Source organism: Leptosomus discolor, chromosome 1 (assembly GCF_034619465.1).
Source record: "Leptosomus discolor isolate bLepDis1 chromosome 1, bLepDis1.hap2, whole genome shotgun sequence".
Classification (NCBI taxonomy): domain Eukaryota; kingdom Metazoa; phylum Chordata; class Aves; order Leptosomiformes; family Leptosomidae; genus Leptosomus; species Leptosomus discolor.
In genome coordinates, this window is record NC_141391.1 from 98316713 (window position 1) to 98338463 (window position 21751).

The 21751-nt window shown below is 47.2% G+C and overlaps 1 protein-coding gene across 4 annotated transcripts in view; it reads right to left on the minus strand.

Moving 5' to 3' along the window:
• Positions 1–21751, minus strand: part of PDE9A (phosphodiesterase 9A) — a 49372-nt gene that overhangs the window by 19996 nt on the left and 7625 nt on the right. The window contains exons 2-7 of one of the 4 annotated variants that reach the window (XM_086479098.1): positions 16760–16830; positions 14943–15020; positions 13930–13973; positions 6584–6638; positions 5679–5749; positions 954–1038 (exon numbers count right to left, since the gene is read on the minus strand). In XM_086479098.1, the coding sequence (XP_086335224.1) occupies positions 954–1038; positions 5679–5749; positions 6584–6638; positions 13930–13973; positions 14943–15020; positions 16760–16830 (404 nt within the window). The remainder of the gene's footprint in view (positions 1–953; positions 1039–5678; positions 5750–6583; positions 6639–13929; positions 13974–14942; positions 15021–16759; positions 16831–21751) is intronic. The other 3 variants (XM_086479188.1, XM_086479266.1, XM_086479344.1) reach the window with 3 other exon arrangements.

Here is a 21751-nt window from a genome sequence, read left to right on the forward strand (position 1 = left end):
GGTTAACAATGTTGCTCTGCATTTATGCTAGTATGACAGCCAAATTTGGCCTTAGACTTAATAGGAATATATTAACACTGTGCCTCCTGACAGATCTGGATAGAAAATTTGTAACAACCAGTGATTACAAAGCCTAATTCTTTTAGCAAATCTCCCACTGCCCTCAATAGGAAATAGCCTTGATTAAAGGTCAGAGAATTTGACCCTAAATGAAGAAAATGAGAGAGGCTGCCAAGATAGTGTAGTTACATTTGCTGAGAAAAATCCCCTTCACCCACACTTTGAGCAACGCGGTATATCCTCTTCAGCAACCTTCCCAGAGGTATTCATAATCTCACAGTGATGATTTGTTTGTCCTGATGGCATATTTCAGTGACACAGGGGGCAGACTTTCCAGCCGAGACCACGTACTGTACAAAATGCGATTTTTTCTGCTGTTGTTTTAATTACAGCGAAACCAAGCTTTGCAATCACAGTGAGCCCTTGAATTAGGAAATAAATTCCCGGTTTCTTGTTGAATTTGAAATGGGTGTTTTATAATAGCATGAGATCATAATTAGGAGAGCTGCTACATATTTATTTGATATTTTCCCAGAATATATTGGAGCTGATTTGAGGGTTAGCTGGTTCCCAACCAAACACCACACTATGCAGAAATTCTTTTCCCATTCCCTCCCTCCCAGTAAATCTGGATGAAGTATTCCCATTCTGTATGGTGAAAAATATCTCTCTGTGGCAAGACCTTTTTCTCTATTTGCGTGGCCCGAGCTGTTTTAACTGATGAATAGTTGTAGACCTTCAAGTGCTAAATTAAAACCACTATCCTTAATGGTTATTAGTTTCCTTGCTCCTTTACTTCTAAGCCCAGAAGGTAACTCAATTCTGCAGAAACATTGCATTAGGGTTTGAAAACAGATGCTTATTTCTTTGGTTAGGTCCAAAGGAGAACTTACCTGCTGCTTCTTGCTGCCATTTCCTCCCTCATCTTTTTAATGTCACTCTTGCATTTCTCAATCTCCACTACTTTCAGGCCTTCCACTGTCAACAAAGGAAAACAACAGGGGTGTTACCATGGCGAAAGTCGAAGGATCTCGTTTCACAATTGTGCAAAATTTCAAAAGGCTTGAACAGTGGGGTTATCCAGTGAGCCAGCAAGCCCTTACAGTCTGCCTGGGTTCTCACATATGCAGGTGCTGCCAAAGCAATATAGCTAGAAAACCCATAGGAATTCTCTGCTGCCAATTTTAGATAATAGCTACGGTATTTTAATTCACAGAATGGCTATAACTTCTCAGCTTTTCCACGATTGTTAGCAGCAGTCAGCTGTTCTGGTGCCTTCACTTCTCTGCCGTAGAACACAAATCAAAGGAAATCCTGAGCAAAAAAAACCCCTCCCGTGATGGGATGATAAGCGCAGCTAGGCACAAACGTCCCGGTAGGATTAGAATTCCCATTAAGATAAAAGGTTTTAATTTGAAAGTTCACGCAGAACATTAAGGAGCTCTGAGAGGCGTTGCTAGATACAGAGAAACCAAAGTGCAAATGCAGGAGAGAAAGAGAAATGTTGAAAACTTTTGCTCTAATGATTGATTTCAATTTATTTTTTTTTTAGATATTGAAGAACTGTCACTTCTTTTTACCAATCAATTTTGTAATCAAAGGTTGTTTCTGTATGTGGCACAAAAAATCCTATATTCCCTTTTATACGTAGTTACGAGAGCCACAAGGCAAAAAGTTCGATTGCCTGTTTATGCAGCAATGCACTTCATGCCACATCGCCATGAGAACCTAACACAGTGCAAGTATGAGAATGTTCTCCCTTTTCTTCCCCTCTCGTTGAACTATCAGCGTGCTCAAGGACATAATAGAGCACCGTTTATTAAGTACATGTCATTCATATACAATCATTTCACAGATCATTTGTTTACTGAATGCATTGTTTGCGTGGCCAAGCTGTGGTTCAGGGAACTCAAGCAAATGTGCAATTGTACAATCAGTATTCAGTCACTTTCTTAGAAAATAATAGTCTAAATCACACTTATCTGGAGGGTAGCATGTATGTGGTAAAAAACTGCCTTGGAAGGGCACAACTCTGTAGATAAATAGAGATCTGAATTTTGTTTTCTTTATGCCAGTAAGAACAAAGATTGCTGTTGGAACTGGGAAAGGGGAAAAGCAGGGAGGTATATGAACCAAGTCCAAAATGCCACATATCAGGAGAAGAAAGGGAAAGGATTTTGACTTATGCTTGATTACAGGGATACCCTCAGTTTAAAAAACCCCATTTCCAGGTTAATGCTTTTTGCCTAGCATTCTTGTAAGTGATTTCTATGTGTGATCACAATGGGATGGTACAAGCATGATGCTGTCCTGCTTATTCAGTATCTTCATTCTGGATACCTGGCTGCACTTTTTGGGTACTTTGTTCAACTGCTGATCAGCTGCAGCTGACCTGCAGGCCCCATGCTACTATGTACCACCCCGGTGCATTCATCCAGAAGTTGTTCACGGGTAGCCCATTTGCCGAGCTATCTAAATGGTGGCCGGTGCCTATTTGAAGCAGTGGGAGCAAAGCAGAGTTATCAGACCCACAGGGCAGTGGGGCAGGCAACTGCAGGGAGAAGAGGAGTTATGGTGCAAAATGGCAGCCTTGAGCATTATTTTGTGTTGCATCTCTTTGGTTTTCTTCCAAAACCTCTACAGGGGAGCAGAGAATTTACATAATTATTTTCTTAAGGTAGATGTGAGATGCTTACAAATTGTAAAGGGTTTCTGCCAGCTTCCTTATTCATGTGTGGGCTGCTGCACAAACACTGGAGCAGAGTAAGACAAGTCATGGGACAAAGCGTTCACAGAGCTTGCCCTGTGTGGATGCATTTTCCAAGGGGAAGTCACAGACTTTAGATGGGATTTAAAAATAAGTTAAAAGATTTGTCTCCTTGAAAACGCATCTCTGTGATGCAGTCTCTAGACAGTAATGGGAAGGAAGCTGAGAACATTTTATGTGAGGTGCAGATGTAGTGCTGTCATGAGCACTTAACCTCACACACACATCCCCTCTGGGGAAGAAATCCTGGAGATCACATGTGAAAGTGGTGGAAAAGGGATCACCCAAGGAGGTAGGAGAAAAGGCAAAACAAAAGCACAATTCTTTTCACATTTGGCTCGCAAATGATAAATGGCCTTGTCATGTGCACTGATTACGGGCTCATTATACTATTCTGCAGCAAGAAATACCTTCTGAAAAGACCCTGTGCTGCCTAAAGAAATTCTTGGGCTGAATCCAGCACTGAAAGACAGCTCTTAAAGCAACCTCTGGGAGCCCAGCTCGAGTAGGGAGGTTGGATGCTCTCTTTCTTTCACAGTTTTGCTTTTAAACACGAAAGCCTGGGATTATTTCAAAATGTTTCAGATTTGGCTTTGTTGCAAATTCTGGAAGTCCGATTTCGAGCAGATGGGTGCATTTTAGACAGGCAACTCAGGGAGCTCCTTCCCACAGGCTGAGGCTGCTGGAGATGGGATTGTGAGCGCTCAGGCAGAATGGCAGCAGATTGCTGCATCTGCTGCTATTTCCATTAGTGGTGAGACCCACTTACAGAAAGCAGCCTCGTCTGGGGACCGGTGAATTCAGTTCACCTGCGTGGCACGGCACCTCTGAGTAGGCTGCCTTCCCTAAACCAGCAATAAAGTGCAAGCCTGCAAATTTTCCCCGCTGGCAGCAGCATGCAATTCTTCGTTATCTCCCTCCACTGCCGTGGGCTGCCAGTGCTGAAAGGCAGCGTGTGTGCACGGTGCAGCTAGGGGTCCCAGGAGGTCATCAGGGGAGACAGTGGCTGAAAGCAGTCCCTAGCTCGCTGGGATAGTTGCTCGCCTGAGCTGGCAGGGGGATAGGAAGACCCACAGGAACACTTGCCTCATTTGCTCTAGTCCATGGTGCTTAGTCCTGAGGACTGCAGTTGGTCAGAAGTTTCACAGAAAATGCAGAGTGACTAGGCTAATTTTTCTTTTTTCTTTTTTTTTTTTTCCCCTTTATTTTTTGTTTTGGACAAAAGAATAAATCAGCAGAGCCTTGGGAAAAACAGCAGCCAAGCAGACAAGAAAGAATTGCTACCCCAGCTCCTTGCAGAGGTCTGTGCTGGGGGTAGGCACGCTGCAGGGTGCCCCCTCCATGGATGTCATCAGAGGGCTCCCACCACACTGGGAGCCTGCGGCTGGGGTGGGCTCAGGGAGAGGTTCCCCTGCAGCTGCTCTTCGAATAGGGACATTTTTTCCTTTCCCTGCTGACAAAGTTATCAGTCTCACTGAGCAGCTGCAAGGTCAAGGTAGCTTCTGGTCAGGGAAAACAACTTCTTCCATGAACCAGAAACTTTTTTTTTTTTCAGCCAGCTCTAGTGAGAAAGTGCTTTCTGCAGCTGCAGTGCTGGGGAAGACTCTGCCCGCTCCTGACTTAAATGCTGCTTATCAGCAAGGATGTAACCTTTGGTGTCAAAACGGTGCTGGGTGACAGCACCTTATTCATATCCCTTCTCTTCCTTTCTGGGACCTGTGTTCTGCATAATATACTGAAAAACAACAAGCCAGATGTTGCGTGGGGAGGGAAAAAACCCCCAAAAAAACCCAGAAAAGGAACTCTTTGACCAGACGAACTTAACTTGCTTGTTGCACAGTCACTGTGTGTGGTTGTGTTGCTGTTAGCCCACAGGACAAGCGGGGAAATTGATGCTGCCTAGCAGTCGGCCAGGCAATACGGCCAGCGAGGGGTGAACCCCTGTGTGCTTGCAGCCGAAATCACTGCCTCGTGAGACGACGAGACGTAGCCTCCCAGCTGCATTGCCACACTGCCCGTTTATGGACGCTTTGGCGACCGCGCTGTATTCGCGTCCCTCGTGTGTCATGCGCGCGTGCTGCGGCGAAGGGCCTCGCGCCGCTTCGGGCCCCTTCCTGGCAGGGGGGAAGCCGTGCGACACGGCCCTGAGCGGACGCACAGTCGCGTCTCGGGGCTGGCGCTGAGCCTCGGTCAGCGGCGAGGGCCCCCCTGACCGCTTGATACGCAGCAAACGCATTTCTGAAAGGAGAAAGTGTCTCCGCAAGACAGCGTGTCTGACCTGCGCGAGCATCCCACTTAGGGCGGGAGGCAGGCGGCTGCGTTCCCCTCCTGACGGTTAATTACAAAATGCAGCAGCAAGCGCTAGGCCCCGGGTGTGTTAAGCGCAGAGGCATGGGGGTCACCGCTGGGTGCAGGGGAGGTGACGGGGGGCTGGGGCATGGAGGGCAGGCCAGGGGGCTTGGAGGTGGGGGACAGGGAGGTGGGTGGGGGAGACCCTCTGCTGTGGGGACGCGGTGGCAGGAGGACGTGGCCCTGGGCCCAAAGCTCAACAGTGGGAGGCTCAATCGCCCTTCAAAGGGCAGACCGGGGGGTACTGCGGGTGGCTGCGATACCAGATGCCCCTTCCCGACCTTGCCCCATCGGTGAGTGCCACCATGGGCTTCTGCCTTCTCCACGCCTCACCTCGGGCTGGCCTGCAGCCTTTCGGGCTCAAAGCTGGCCAAATTATGAGCGATGGGAGAGAGCGGAGGGGTTGTGAGAGAGGGACAGAGTGGGGGTACAGTGAGGGCAGCGAGGCGGGGGATTTCTGAGGCACCAGTTCCCACTGCAATAGGAATAAAGGGACACTCACATTCAACCTTTTTCTCCAGCATTGCCAAGTGATTAGCTACTTCCGTTTTCAGCTCATTGATTTTAAAAACCCTGAAAAGAAAACCCTCATGTATTAATGTTATACATTTAGCGCTGTACCTACCCTAGGTACAAAGGACTTTTGCTAGAAATGTCTATATTTTTCAGAGGATTGATCTGGCCAATCACGGTTGCCATAAGGAAAAGAAAATTTTCCACGGAAATGCTAAAATTTGGGCAGAAAATACACCGGAGTTTAATTTTCAGAAAAATTAACAACGAACGATTTTGTTACGGCCCTGGGAATGTATTGTGGCTCTGAAACACTTCGTTAACCCCTCTCCCAGCAGTGCCTTGTTATTGTACCCCCCAGGGAAGCAAAGTTAAATTGCTCATGCTTTGCCTAAGAGCAGCTTCTTGGTGTCTGCACACTCTGAAATCATCCTCTTTTTGAGCCGTGCTGGTGATTTGCTGAGCTGTGGTGGGATTGATCTGTCTTATTGAAACCAGCTGGAATAAAATAAGCAGCTATACAGATGTTGAGAAGTCCTCTCAGAGGAGAGACATGTTTGGGTGATAAAGGGAGAAATGAAACAAATGAGATGATTTGACTGTTCAACAAGGAAGCATTTCTTTTGCTTCCTAAGAGGGCAAGAGCACTATAAGAACATTTATATTTACCACTTGATCTCCTTTTTAGATCAAAGATAATCATCCAAATTACTTTTTGGTTTAAGCTACCGTATTGCTCTCAGCAGGAAATAACATGTGTACCAGGCCTAAATTTGACAGGAAGAGTGGGATTTGAAAGAGACCTTAAATACCCGTCTGCCTCCTATGAAAATTTCACTTCAGGCTGATGAAAGAAATAGCATTTTAAATTAATAATGGTGTTCAGCTTCTTACCTCGAGAATTGCTCAGCAATCTGTCCTAATAAATTCTGGAACAATTCTTCTTTCTCTGAAAAAAATAGGAGGGAGCATAACAGAAAATGACAGAGGCAAGAAGACACCTTCAACCCCCCTGCAAAGTGGCATCCCCAGACTTCCAGCTCTGATGGTGAGGCATTTAGCCAAAAAGTTGTTCTGTTCCTTTGAACACAGTGTTTGGGAATGACTCCACTTCTTACCTGCCTTCCTCTGTGTGCAGATTACAGTCAAGGTTTCTCAGAAGATTTTTTGGGGGCTGCTGGGTCTCTGAGAGGTGGCTTGCTTTAAGGCAGTGCTCTCTGGAAAGGAGATCCCTTTTCACATTTCTTGGGTGGGACACCCAGAATTGCTATCTGCTTTTGAAAGGTCTGGCTCACAAGGACTAACTCTACGCCACCAACATGCTGTGCCAGAGTGCCCACAAATAACGCAACATCTTATGAATGCAAGAAAACCCAGCTTGCCTGTCAGATTTACACTGGGACATTACACTGGAGACCAATTTTTTGGTGCGAATTCATAAGGATCTCACTGCTTTGCGTAAACTTCAGGTAAACATGAGATGCCAAAGTGACTGTCCTTGCAAAATGAGGTCTGCCCTTCATGTTTTTTGGGATGGACACAGCAGGGCAAAAGTTTCCCAACCCCTTTTCCCTTGAGAGCATAACTTAGACAGAGCTGCCGCGGGGATCCCATCAGGATCCCATCACTGCCTGAGCTGCTGCAGCAGTGGCCGCACTGGGAGTGCTTGTGCCAGCAGCTCCCCACCTCCTGCTGCCAACTCCAGCATTCAGGCACTTCAGCTGGCTCGGGAGACTCAGACTGGTGAAGCCCCAGTCCCTTCCCAAGACCACCACAGGATTACAATCACTAATGAAGGGAAAAGCAAATGAGTCCTTAAAACAGGACCCTAGATTTTGAGCGACAGAGCACTTTAGGAAGGAAGAAGTATGATAGCAATGTCTTCCCATCTTTCAGTCTGTCCGCACTGTATTCACACAGACAGGGGAAGCATAAATCACCTTTGCTGAGCTGTGAGCTACTGTTTTGAGATCGCTCCCACTTTCCCCCACCAGCTAATTTAAACTGCACTGTGCTGCAGTTGTTCTCATGCCTGCAACGTGGATCTACTCTTGGTTTCTCATGCTCAAGGAGTGGAAACATTGCATGCTCTCATACACACGCTGCAGATTACAGAACACCCATTTACACCCTACGTAGAAATACCTCTATGGCATTTCTGAAGCTACTTCTTGCACTTGCCTGAGGGAGCACAACGCCTCACGAGTGCAATCACCCAGGCAAAACACATCAGACAGAAAGACAGCCCAGCATTTACACTGTATTTCTAAATAATAGATCTTGTACCTGTTGAAAGGTTTTATGATTCCTCAGGTATTAGAGATGTCAGAAATATTTGTCAAGAGCATTCACTTTGCTGTTCAAAACAATTTGGCTGTTACCCCTGTGTCTCTAAACTGGAGGAAGCACTCTGTGCCCTGAAAGTCTCAGATCTAATTCCCTTTTTTTTTTTTTTTTTTTTTTTTTTTCTGTAATCCAGCTCCCAACGGAGCAGCTAGCAGAGCAAATGAAGAGATTAGTTCTTTTCACAGAGACCTATTTTTCAGTTTTCTCACAAAACCCATTTGAAAACCCAAGTGCTGAAACAAAGCAAACGCTGTGTCCCATTTAAGACAGGAGGAAAGCTTACCGTATGCAGCACCTGAGATGGTACCCGAGTCCAACAGGGAAAATAAGCAGAGAAACCCGTGTCCTCTCACTTCGATGCTGCTCAGCTCTCTGACAGTGGCTGTAGCATGCCAGAGCCTGACAAGTTCCCTATAAACACCGTTCCAGTTAAAAAAAAAAAAATAAAAATCTTACTTTCACTCCCTCCCCCTGTCAAAACTCACTTGGAGTGCTAGGACATTCTCATCCAGGGAACAGTCAGCTGCAATCTGATGTTTATGGATGTAATAAAAGACTTTCAAAACGAAGATGTATGTTTTTATAACCCTAGGGTGCAGTAAAGATATATGACTAAGAGTGGCAGTTAGTCTCATCTTAAAGAGACAAAGATCCATTTCTTTGCCCTGCTCTTTTCCGAGGGAAAGACCTCTGCTAACCCCTGATTCTGAAGAAAATGAGACATCGCACCAACATCATTTAGTCTCCGTTGTAAAACAAGAGGACTAGATGTCCTTTTACTCCCTTCATTACCTTCTTTTTTTTTTACACCTCTGGGCAGGGCTGATACCCCAGGTGCATGCAGCTACCTTTTCCCTCAGTTACTTCATTTGTTTTGCTGCCATTCCTTCTGTGAAAAGGAAACCCTACTGCACATAGCATGGGCAGCTGCAGTCTGTGCACCTTGCTGAGAGTCGCCAGGTTCCTGCTTGCAGCAACCCAAAAGCCAACAGCAACCCTCTGCTCAGCTCACCCCCCTGCTGGCACCGTGAATGTGCAACATTTGCGAACGCATGTGTTCAGCAAGTCAGATTTTTGCACAATATGTGGGGCATTTTAGAATGGACAAATGAGAATTAGAACACCCCCCCCACACACACACAGAAGATGCTGCAATAATGTAATGCTAGGCAGGGGACAGGCCAGCTCAGGCCTCCCCGGGCTTCCCATGGCTCATTCCTGTGCTCACTTGCGGGCGCAGAGACTTCGGCTCCTTGCCCACTGGCCCCTGCCAAGCTCAGCAGGGAGTTTGGCCAGGGCATCGCAGAGCAAGGAGCCCTTTTGTCTCCCCTCCCAGCAGCCCCCGTCCCCAGCAGGTCTGAGCAGAAAGCAGGTGCAGGGGAACATGGCAGCAGCACTTTTTCCTGTGGCTCCCATCGCGGCCGGATCGGAGGGCTGGCAGTGAGTGCACACCTTCCCTGCCAGGCTGGGACTAGGTACGTGCTGGGGCAGCTCAGGTTATGCGTGCGCTGACACAGACGGCTTATAACCCACTGGCACGCACCCTCTGCTTCACGCTGCCCTGCTCCGCAGTCACTCTTCCTCTCCCATCTTACCCGCCAAGATTACGGCTGAGGAGCCACCTCCATCCTCCCGCCCTCCCCGGCTCCCCTCACCGTCCTGCCAACCTCAATGGGGTGCAAGCAGGGAGTGCGTGGGTTGGTGGGGGTGGGTGGGTTTCTCCTTTTCTGCTGTGGCCAAGCAAGGCTGGGAGGAGGTGGGTGTCCGCCTTTCCTGGCCAGTGTCAGGCTGGTGAATTCCTGCCGCACAGTCTCTTTCTCATGCGTGCTTGTGCCTCTGGCTCAGGCTCCTGTCTGTATTTCACTTTTCTGTGGTTTGTTTGGATCTGGGCAGTCACAGGAATTTGAAAAAAACAAACAGCCAGGTGGACAAAAGCCTCAGGAAGCCGTGTGCTTCAAGCCCAAGCCCACGTCGGTGAATCGAGTCATATCGAGTGCCAAATTCGCTTGGCAGCTCTGGTTAATTTGGGCTGTCGCATGCAAGTTCCCGCTCAGGTGAGTAATCCTGAAGTAGCTGGCCCCGACCCGATGCACGCATCCATGTGGGATGCATGTAAGGAGCAGCAGGTGGGAGGGGGATTTTTCTCTCACAGTCTCTGCCTCTTCACTCTTGCCTGAGCTGCAAGCGTGAATATGCCTCCAAAAGGAGAGATCCCAGCATAAGAAGATTTAGACACAGTGACGAGCTTCTGTCGCATTACCAATAGCAATCTGCTATTGTGTATTTAATCATTTTGGGGGAAAAAGTGGTCCGCGTGGACCTCTGGTGCAGTTGTTGATGGGCTCAGGGGTGGGCAAGGCAGGGTTGGCACCAATTTAGATGTGGGCCTTCTAGCAGGGAGCTACAGAGGCCTTGGTTGAGCTAGCTCTCCTGCTGCAAGCTGACGTAACCCTGAGGAGAGACTGTGGGCTTTCCTCCGTGCGAGTGCTAGATAGCTTGTTAGCTGAAAAGGCAAATAACTGAACGGCAAGTGAAGTGGGAGGCAGAGACGCTGCCTACAGCCTCAGCCTGGCCAAGCGGTTTGGACGCATGCTGGCAGGGTTCCCTGGCACTGTGGCTGCTGAGTGAGGAGTGGCAGGTGGCGAGCTCTCTCCGGGCACTGCTCTTTTTGGGTTTCCTTGCCGGTTTCCCCAGGGATGAGGGGATGCTTGTGTTGAAGGACCCACCAGAACAAGCTGAAGCCAGGTGCAGAGAGAACTAGGGCTAAGCTTGGCACATCTTACACTCTTTTGGGTCACATCGCTGGTGAGATCTTTAAGGGCTCATTCAGCCAACTGTGTGCTTTGCTGCCCTAACTTTGGAGCGGTAGGAAAGCCCCTGTGTGTATTTCCCCCCCCCCCCCCCCATTTAGGACCGCGGTGGATCAGGCTCACTTGAACCCCACAATAGCTCCTTCCTCTGTGCTCTCAGAAATGTAACAGACTTCAATTTTATTTCTCAAGAGTGTGCTGCTAGTAGGATTTCTTCATTTAATTGGCATCCCCAGCAATATTGCAGATTGCCTGAACCTTACTAATTACAGCCACAACACAGCCATCGGTTTGTGAGTTTTGAGCCTGTTCCACCATGAGGACACAGACCAGAGCCCTTCTGCTGTTGGGAGGGAAAAGATGTCCACTCGATGGGCTTAGGAGTTTAAACACCCCAGAAAGAAGGAAGAGTTTGTCCCTGGGGGCTTGATGCACTGCTGGGATAGCCATGCGCCTTCTGGTCAGGGGCCGCAGGAGGAGGGACAGCACGTGATGCAAGAGCCCCACAGGCTCAGAGCCTCCAGCTGGGCCCTCGCCTTTGCCTCGCAGACAGACGACCTCACGGTGATACGGCGGTCGCCACTGCATCCAACAGACACTCACTGGAATAATGATTTTTTTAATTCCAACCCTCTCCCATGACTATGTCCAGGAAATGAAGAACGGTTTCTTAGCAGGACTCCGGTGGATATCTCCTCTGCTGGATAGAAGCCACTGCTTGTATTTTCCTCCCAAAGGATTGTATTTTCCAGTCCCACCTTTTACAGCCTTTGTTCCACTGAAGAGTGCGTCATTCTTTTCCAGCTGCCTGGGAGACTGCTGAAAGGAGGTGCATTACTTCCCACTGCTGTGAAAATTGGGGTGACCCGTTTCTTGGCAGGTATTTGGATGAGTTGCTTTGGGAAGCAGAATCACGCAGGCAGAGTTGTTTAAGAAGTGAAGACTAGAACAGAGCTGGGTTTCTTCTTTTAATGAAGAGGAACAATTTCCCACTCTCTTTATCCTTCCTACTCTCAGCAAAATGTCAGGAATGCTTAAGATTAATGACAACCCATGTGAAAGAGAAACAGATACCAAGGAACATTAGTTCCATCACACTCAGTTCAACTTTCCTCCTCTTCCCATAGCAGACTCTGTCTTATGCTTTGGCAACGTACCACCAGAATTTTCCTTGCCCTTTTCAGCTTAGATCTTTGGAAATCCTTGTTTTATAAAATGCAGGGAAGGAAGAGAGACCTTGCTGACACAGTGAGCTGCGCTCTGCACGAAGCAGAGCCATGTGCTGTCAGCTGGGGTGAAAAATGAGGGCCCTGGGGAGTGCGAAAAGTCATACATGGTCTTATGAAAATACATGGTTAGCTTCATGTTAGGAAAAAAAAAATAAGCAGAATTTCTAGAAAGCCCTTCGCTCAGCTTCCCAGCTGGTATAACACAGTGGCATTCCCCAGCAAAGCCCTGCTGGCCCCATTCCCCGACGTTTTTCTGTCTTGGGGCACGTCACTGTCGGTTCCCCACACCAGTTGGTACACAGAGACACACACTCCAGTTAAGACCACACCTTTCCTGATCTGATAAAGCAAGTAGTGTACTCCTGGACCAGAAGAGTGATGCTGTTCCAGCAGAGTTTAGGACAGAGTTTAGGAGACAGCTTCTTTCCCCTTAGCTGTCATGTGCATCCCTCGGCTTTGACTACCTCCTTCTGGCAACAGCGGCAATCACCGACACAGGACCTCATTATGGCTTGTAACAAATCTTACTGTGATAAAAGTTCTTCCCTGTTTCCTAGCTTTGTTCTTTTTGCTCTCTATTTGCCTTTGCTCTCTGCCTGCGCAAGCTCCCTGCTGTTGCCACTCCGTGTGTGTGTGTGTGTGTTCCCCATCCTCCTACACTGCCTTGCTGTGCTCTTTTCCTACAGATGTTTCTGCCGCAGCAGCTATGGGTACCTTAGAGAATGGCTTTGGTTCCCTATCTAAAAAAAAAGACAGTGCTGTGAGACAGTATGCTTTCTTGCATAACACAGGAGCCTAGGCAAGAAGAAGAGGTGGAACTTGTAATTAGCATTAACAAGAAGACAGCAAAACCACCTTGCCCCTATCCCAGGAGCCTCATCCATTCCTGCAAACTACTTTTTCCAGCCCCAGACTTTCTGGTTCCCTCCTGTTCTTTCTGTGCACACCACATTTACAAGATGATCTTAACCTTTTGCCCCTTGTCTCTCCAATCTTCCCATTTCAATGCTCCGTACTATGTCCCCAGCTGACGTCTCCTATCCTCCTGCAGCCCCTGCCTCAGCAGCCAGCCTCCCCCTGTGGTTCCACAGCATCCAGGGTAGGCCTCTTGCTCAGGCTGCCTCAGAGCGAGTGGCAGGGGATACTGCAGTTGCACGGATGAGAGAGACCGTGAGCCAGATGCTCTACAAGAATCGCCCCAAGCAAACGCTCTGCTCCAGAGAGCTACTGGCCTGAGCACGACACTGGAAGGCAAAGAGAAATGGTGAAAGTGCCACTTCAGCCCTGCCTGCGGGACACAACAGCTCTGTGTGCTGTGGAATGTGTTCCAGATGTGCTCTTTCATCCAGGCACTTCTTTAATCTTGTCAGGTGTACTTAAATATTTATTACACTTAGAGCTACCATGCCCGCTACAGAAATTATGCTCTCTCCTCAGCCATTTGGAAATAACATGGGGTTCAAATGTTGTGCTCAGCTTTCAGCAGAGCCTTGCTGGGAGGCAAACAAGTTTAACAAAGCAGGACAGGCTTTCAAACACCGTCTGCCTTGCCTGGAAAAAAAACAGTGCTCCATGCAAGACTTTCCCCAGCACACCAGTGGTGCTGAGTCAGACCAGACCTAAGCACTGTGAAAGTCCCCTGGACCCCAGCCATTCCACCTCACCCTCAAATACTTTGAAACTTGGAGACATTTTTTTTTAGCTTTCCTCTACAACACTGTGATCAGACACTTCTTATTCTGCTGTAGCTACAACCACAACAACATCATCTTTCTTGCATCACAGCCACGTAATTTCCACATGTCAATGTTTTAAATTCAGCTTTAGTAAATTCAGTTTAAAAGGGACATTTTACCTGAGAGCTGTCCAGAGGCAACAGGTATCACTTTGTACGGAGACCTGGAAGATTCAGAGAGGGTTGATTTTAGCAACGCTCCTAAAGCTGGTTGTGTTTCACATCTATAGTTCCTGAGAAGTAGGAAGAAGTATTTGAATATATTCTAAGCTCCTCTAAAACATGTCCTTTTAAATATGCAATGGGCACTTTTTATGAACACATGACCCTGAGATTTACTTCTGAACTAGAGACAGAGAGATCTTTCTTGTGCTGTACAATCACACAACAAACATGGTAAAACTGCCTCCTCTTTGGCAAGCCTTGATAGCTTGTAGGCTGAGACAGTGAGGAAATTTTGTAGGTCAGAAAGGAGCTCCAGTGGTGAGGATCATCTTTTTACTCTGTGTTCGCGCGTCATCCCGGGCAGTAGAGCCCTCCCAACTGCTGGGGCTCTGCCACATAGTGTCAGTGAGAGTAATGCCAGTGACGAGTAACGACGAAACATGCAATGAAGTAAGTAACAGCCGAGGGAGCAACTGCAAGCAGTCAGAGTGAAACTAAAAGTGCCAGGCTGAACAAGCAACAGGAAACCAAGGAGAAAAAGAGAAAGGGATGTGGAGGTGGGAAAGGCCAAAGCCAGCATGGAAGAGACCTAACCTCATCAAAGACTTTGACTTTGCCTTGCAAGTAATGTCATAGTTGTGTCCTAGTAGAGCAATAAAGGAGTGGGGGAACAAAGGAGCTGGGAGCCTTGACAGCAAACAGAGTGGGATGGGAACAGATGTTCTACATTAAATACTTAAAAGTGGTATTTTTTCCTCAGACAATTACTCCTACTTTAATAACAAGTAAAAATCTTCAAAACCAGCGGGCATTAGTGCTATAAGCCAGCATGCAATTCTTACTGTCATCTCCCTCCCTCCAGGGAGCTGGTCACCTCCGGCTGCACACAAAAGGCATCTTTAGGCAACCACCACCCCTTCTCTTGGGTTTGACCCTATTTTTGAAAAGCAGGTGGCAGCAAGGCTTACCTCTCGGAGTTTGCAGGCATTGTCGGGTCAATGGATACCATACAATTGTCTGCCGTCAAAAGGGAGATTGTTGTGTTCCTGAAAAGCACATTTCAAAGAGGTTTATTTGACATAGAAATGCTGGCTGAAATTCTGCGCCGCTGAGTACGGTGCATAGCCATCTTCTCTCCTGCAGCACTCCTGGCCTGGCACTGTCTCGGACCCATTTTACCTTGATACAGAAAGGGTGAAAGCACAGGACAGGGCGGGCTTGATTCTCCATGCATTTCAATTACCAGAGATGTTTCTGGCAAAACGTTAAGTGTGATCATCTTTGACCTCAGAGAAGACTTTGCTCCCTGCTAACTCATGTATTTTGTTGACGCATCAACTAATGATTTCTGTTAAAAAGCTATGTTTTGTGATACATTGACTCAGCAGCCATGTATTGACTCACACTATACAAATGACTACTGGTGCTATGAATGTCTTGAAATTATTTAGTTACTCTTTTACCAAAACAAACAAAATAAATGTCCTGCTGAATATGGGGTCTTTTTTATAATACTGTGCTAAGTGTAATTTCACAGGCTGAAAAGAATTTCGTAGGATGAAAATAAAATGCCAAATATGCAGTGAACACCCTGATCATGAATCACTAAAACTGCTAAAGTTTCCTGGGTGACGGAATGGAAGTATTTGACATCATAGGCAAATGAGGGTTATTAACCTCTCGAATGTCAAATGGGAGGAAACAGCCAGGATAAACAGCAAAGGGCATTAATTCTGTCCAGCAGCTTATGCAAATTCTGAGTCAATATAGACAATTTTGTCTTTCAAGCCGAAGAGCTGGAGTCATGCCATAAACCCGTGATTAAAGGATTGGCTTATTTCTTCCTGTGCTTTTTCTGTACTGTAAACCTGTGTGTAGAAATGTAAGGACTAGGGCTCATTGCCCGGTGCTGTGCATCTGGCCGGCGCTGCTCAAGGTCTGTATGTGGACAGCAGATGCCTCCTTCCAGATGTGAGCAAGGGGCTTCCCTCCCCCTGCACCACTGCCCTGGACACGCGGTGGGTACTACACCATACCGCTCTCCACGACATACCGGCCTCTCCCACCCCGGCACACACCTACACCTGATCCTGGATCCCTCTCAACACAGAGATTTAAGTTGCATGCTGCTCTCCAGGTTGAAGGTAAGAGAAACAAACTCTTCAGGAAATTGGAGCAGAAGAGATGTGTGGACTTGGCAGGACAACATAAATTAGGAAATACTTGGCCTGGGCAGTGGATTTGGGGATATTTATGTTCTATAAAATGGTTCTGCTGGAGTATTTTGTGTTTGACTGTCCCATACCTGGGATGAGATTGTAGTGTATCTAAATAGAAAGCTTATCACCTAGTGTCAATGCTTCTCGTTGGCCCCAAATTTTTCCCTAAAAAAGCGGGTTCTAAACATATGGTTGCTTTTCACTTGATACGGGTAAAAATGTAATGCTGAGGTATAACTGGTAGGTGCACACAACCCGTATGCACTCAGGGCTGGGCTTCAGCACCTGCTTTTTGGTTTTTTAGACCATATCTCTCCAGTTCTACTCTATTCCACTCTGTTCCTCAGGCACAGCCGGCACCGAGATGGCTCAATGCCTGCCAGAGCTTTGTGCACTTTTCCAGCTGGTGCTCTCTGGATTGCCCCAATTTCTTCTTCCAGTAGACTGGAACGAGAGAGAAGCCTGAACAGCAGGTAAATGAACCATTTGGGGCCTGTCTTTAAATTGTCCCCAGAAGTAAAGGAACAAAAGCGATATGAATGTCACAAATGAAAAGAGAGACCTACCTTGGTAACCCTGTTGCAATGCAGAAGAGGTCCATAATATCTTTGGAGTTGCAGTATTTACTAAAGAGCACCTTCCAAACCAACCAGCAGTGGGGTTGGGGGGGGGGGGGGGGGGGGGGGGGCGGGGAGAAGACAAAGAAGAGAAAGGACAGTTAGTTCCCAGTGAGATATGAACTCTGTTCAGGCGTGAATTGGGCTAATTTTTAAGGCTCATCCTACCATTTCAATTATCTGATTTGACTTGTGACCTGGAATATTTTTCTACTCCTGTTTAATGCCTGTGACTTTTTTGATAAAGCAAGCAAGCTCTGGAGACCTAATTGTGCTGTTCAGAAGTAGAGTAATAATGTATGTGGACTGGGAGCAAAAGGTTTATCATAATGCAGTATTGCTGCAGGGTGGTAACAACTGCAAATTTAGGGATCTAAGAGCCCAAATTTAGGAAGAAAACAGCCCAGATTTGGGGAGGTCCTTGGATGGTTTAAAAGGGCACTACTTTTTGAACTGTATCAGCTTAAGCTAGCTTTAAACCAAACAGAGGGTTTTTCCTCCCCCCAGGTTGTGACAAATTTCCTTCTGACTACCAGGCTGTATCGTTCCTACTGTTAGGTCAGAGCTTGGACCTTGAATTATGAAATTTGCCACTGTTACCTTCCCATGCCCCCCAAACAGCTCGTCACCCCCATGCCCTTCCACACATGCCTGGCAGCCCTCATGCAGAGAAGACTGTTGGAGCAGCGCATCTAGAGTGCAACATCGCCTTGATCCCTGTGATACAGCCTTCAATGACACAACCCTACGCCACAACTTTCCCCAAGACCCCTACATGCGTCAGGACATGTGGGTGATGGTGCTCCTTGCTTGAGAATCTCTTCTGCAGCTGGGATGGGGGGCAGAAAGCCTCTCTGTGTGCCTTTGATTGACTATGGTGGGGGCTTTGAACCTGCTGTGGAAATAAAATGATGCACTGCAGTCAGGTCCAGCTCATCTTGTCAAAGCCAGGAAAAACAGCAAGTGGCAGAGCTGGTTTGTCTGGGGGTTGCTGGTTTGTCTGGGGGTTGCTGGTGTTAATGGGGTGTCTGCAGGCTGCAGAGGGGCAGCTTGCTGTGGGGAGTAAGGGGGGTGGGGGTTGTGGTGTGGTGTGGAGAGGGGCAGCTTCCCTGGCTAGCACTGGAGCTCACCTCCCTTACACTCCCAGAGAGCCTCTGGGACTTGAGACCTAATGGCAAAACCCAAGAGGAGAAAGAAAGTGATATTTCACAGATGAGGTCTGAGGCACAGGGAGATCAAGGTCAAAAGTCTCCTCTCCTTGCGAGTGCCTTGCTGGAAATGCTATTTTGCACTCCCCACAACCACCCATAGCATCCCATACTCTCAGGCGCATTTTCTTTTGCTGTTCATCATGGGCACGGGGGGTGTGCGCGCCCACAGATCAACCTCGAGGCTGGTAACCCAGAAAATGAGGAATACATCACCCAGGATGGCCTTCCAGCAGTTTGTTTTCACTGCCTTGCCTCGTGCTGCCAGGAGAAGGTAGGGGGCTGCAGGATAGTGGGGGCTGCTGCCACCCTCCCCAGATTGAGCAGGTCCTGTGTTCAGCAAGTCGAGGACCATGCTGGAAAAACATGTCATCCTCTAATTAAAGACTCTTCCGAAAGGCGTAGGTGCCAGGAGTTAATTAGCCTGCAGCCTCACTCCAGCAGCCTTGGCCTTCGAGTGTTTTGATTCCTGAATTGTAACAGTGTCGCAGTAGCACGGTTCCCTTTTCTAAGGTGCCTTTCGGACACCAGAGGAAACCCTTCACCCAGAGGTGTCGCGTGGTGCTGACCCAGGCCTCTGCCATTGACAACGGGGAAGCCATGGGAGAGCCCGTGGGATGCTCTGCCAGCGAGGGGCTGATAACGCCTGCTCACAGCTCGGGACATCGTGAGCCTGAAATATCAGGACAGTCGGGACAACGCTGCAAGATTGAGTCCCGTTGTGCCTGGGGTGAGACGCACCGACACTCGAGCTGGTGCTGAAAGCAAGGCTTCAGGTCTCAGTTTTTGCTGATGGTGAGGAGCCCTCTTACTCTTGAGCGAAGCGTCAGGGGTTTTGTGGTAGAGAAGGGAACGATATTGGTCACCTCAAGAGGTGGCTGTGACCGATATGTGTGCACATTCCCCTCATTCCCCGTTTTCTGACCCAGATGCGATTACACCAGGCAATATCTTTACTTTATAAAACATCAAGGCACTTGATTGCTGAGGTAATTAGTAACTGCTACTGGGGAAATGGGTGGGATTAATGCCCGGTTCTGTTTTAAAAGCCTATTTTGCCCAGTGTTTGACCCTTGGTTATTAAAATACAGCAGCAATCAAAGCAATAAAATATAGCCAATAGAGTTCAGATAGGACTGAAACCCCGCTCCTAGCAGAACACAGCGTCCTACTGGAGTGATAGCTGCTAAAATTGGCTGACAGAGTATTGGAGGGTACAACAACTGGTACACGCAGTAACTGAGCAGATGATGTTAATTGCGTCTGAACAGAGGGTAAAGGCTTGTGATGGGCCAGGAGTGCTATTTCAGGTATTGAGGTTTCTTATTCTGGAAATCAATTATTATTGACCAGGACAGATAAGAGAGGAAAAGATAAAAAAAAAAAAAAAAAAAAAAAAAAAAAGGTAAGAAAGCCAGTCTGACTCATAGAAAGCAGCAGGGGCTTTCAATGCATTGAGGATGAATTTTGATGCTTCCTTTTACTCCATGAAATAGTGAAGGAGTGGGAAGCAAAACAAAGACTGTAGATACTAGATCATGGGCTATCTCTATACATACTTTTTAGCTTTCCATACTTGGCATTTTTACTTAAGTTTACTAAAAGTGGATTTGTGAATCACTCACTGCACTTGGATACTCATCTCAGGATGGTTGTCCTCAGCTATTTAGTTTTTTAAAATCAAAAATCATACGCTACTGAAGTTTTTTACTGTGGCAAAGTTCTGAATATTTCTGACCAACTTCCTCCCGTTCTAAAGCAAAGCAGCCAGCCTCAGACATTTCCCAGCAATATGGAGTTGTTCCTGTTATTGTCTGCAGGTTTATCTTCCCAGTAAAGTTGATGTCAGTTGTGCTAGTTGTGCTGATGGAATAGGATTTCAATGCATTTTGGAGAGATGAGAGGACAGTGCTGCGTACTATTGATAGCTCCAGCACAGTACAGGAATCCTGTTTGCCTAAAGTCCATTATCATTGCAGGGACAGTAGCAACATGAAGGCAATATAGTGACATTTGGCATGCAGCCATGTGGGACACATGGTTTCTCCTGTGATCGGGGGGAGATGGTTGACCTGCAGCTTCGAGGATAGGCAGTCCTGTTGGCACTGGTTGCAGAAGCGAGCATCTTACCCGGTCCCATGAAGATGTCTTTGCTTGGGCAGATGTCCTGAAGCCGTTGTGTTCAGCCTGGGTCTCCATGATGATACTTCTCTGGCACTGTTTGTGGGTCTGATCCAGACCCACAGTCAGCACTGAGGGACTTCATCTCCCTTCAAACCTCTCTCAGCTCCCTCTGACCCATAGTTGTCATCTTGCTTAGGTCCCTGTTCTTATGCCTGGATGGCAAGCCACTGCTGCGACACATCTCACAGCACCTCACTCCGTGCTTTAACACCTGATGCTGTAAGATATCTCTGCTTAGGCCAGCATCGAGACCTTGCCGTGGAACATAACAGAGGCAAAGACAGGACACCACAGTAGTTTCTACAGCTGTGGTAGTGGGCTAAGACTATGGGCACAGACAGATTTTCCCATATGTGTCCAAAAAGTGCATAGTCACACGGGTCAGTACAGTCCAAAAAAGCCAGGGGATACATCCCCTGACACACCTCCTACAAGAAGGAGTGGACACAGGGACTCCAATATTGCCTGGTGATACGAAAGTCTCCTGCAAGACCAGTCAACACAAGACATTCAGTTGCCGGTGTCACTTCTGAAAGCAAAGGCAGAGCCAAAATCATGTGTAAGCAGAGTCACAGTAGTGATACACCGCGTGGGAAAGGGAAACAGGCCTCTGCTTCTGCTCGCTGATTGATGACTAAATGCCATGAAGAAAATCAGCCACATATAAACCCTGTTAATTGCATTTCCCTTGGATTTGTGCCAGGAGGAAAAGAATGTATGTGATACAGAGTCTATAAACAATTCGTTTGAGAGTTAACATTATTTCATATTTCTGTCTTTGTTACTGTTAGCAAAACTTCTACCATGTGTAGAAAAAAATGGCAGGAAAACTGGTCTTCTCTGAAGGCTTAGCTTGATTGTTTCAATAAGTCTTCATCAAAACCAAAGAGCAGCCATTTGATTTAAGTGGGGAATGCTGTCTGTTTGCCTTGGAAAGTAATGTGAAGCAAAGGGGGAGAAAACAGAATGAATAATAACTGAGGCTTTTTGGAGTGGAAACAACATTTTGATGAAGCATGCAGCGACTGCAAAGTAGGACATCATGACTCAATGGGGATGCCTGGTTCCTGGCCCAGAGCTCACTTCTGTGGAACTGTTTTCTTTCCTGGAGACAGTTCTGTGTTTTTTGAAACATCTTCCTCTGAAATAAGTGGCCATTGTCTCTTAATACATAATATCCACCTCTGGTCTGAGCCAAGGATTTTAAAACCTCTCTCAGAAAGAGTAGGGATTAAGAGCCCTGGTACTCTGGCTAGCTCTCCCACTTAGAGGAGCAGTTCAATATTAAGGACTGTGATGGAGATATTACTGAGGGACCGTTGTGCACATACTCCGCAACCTAGCAGCTTACAACTAATCACATTATATTTTGCTTTCAGACAGGATGGGTAAAAACGCAGCTTACAAATCCAATTTCTGTTCTATATTTGATCCTCAGAACAGCTAATCCTCTCTGTAAACTGCAAGCCCTGTCCAGAATGTTATCCTGTTCTGATCTGCTATTGGTAATTGGGTTTTCTTCCAAGAATTTAACTTGTATTTGTTTGGG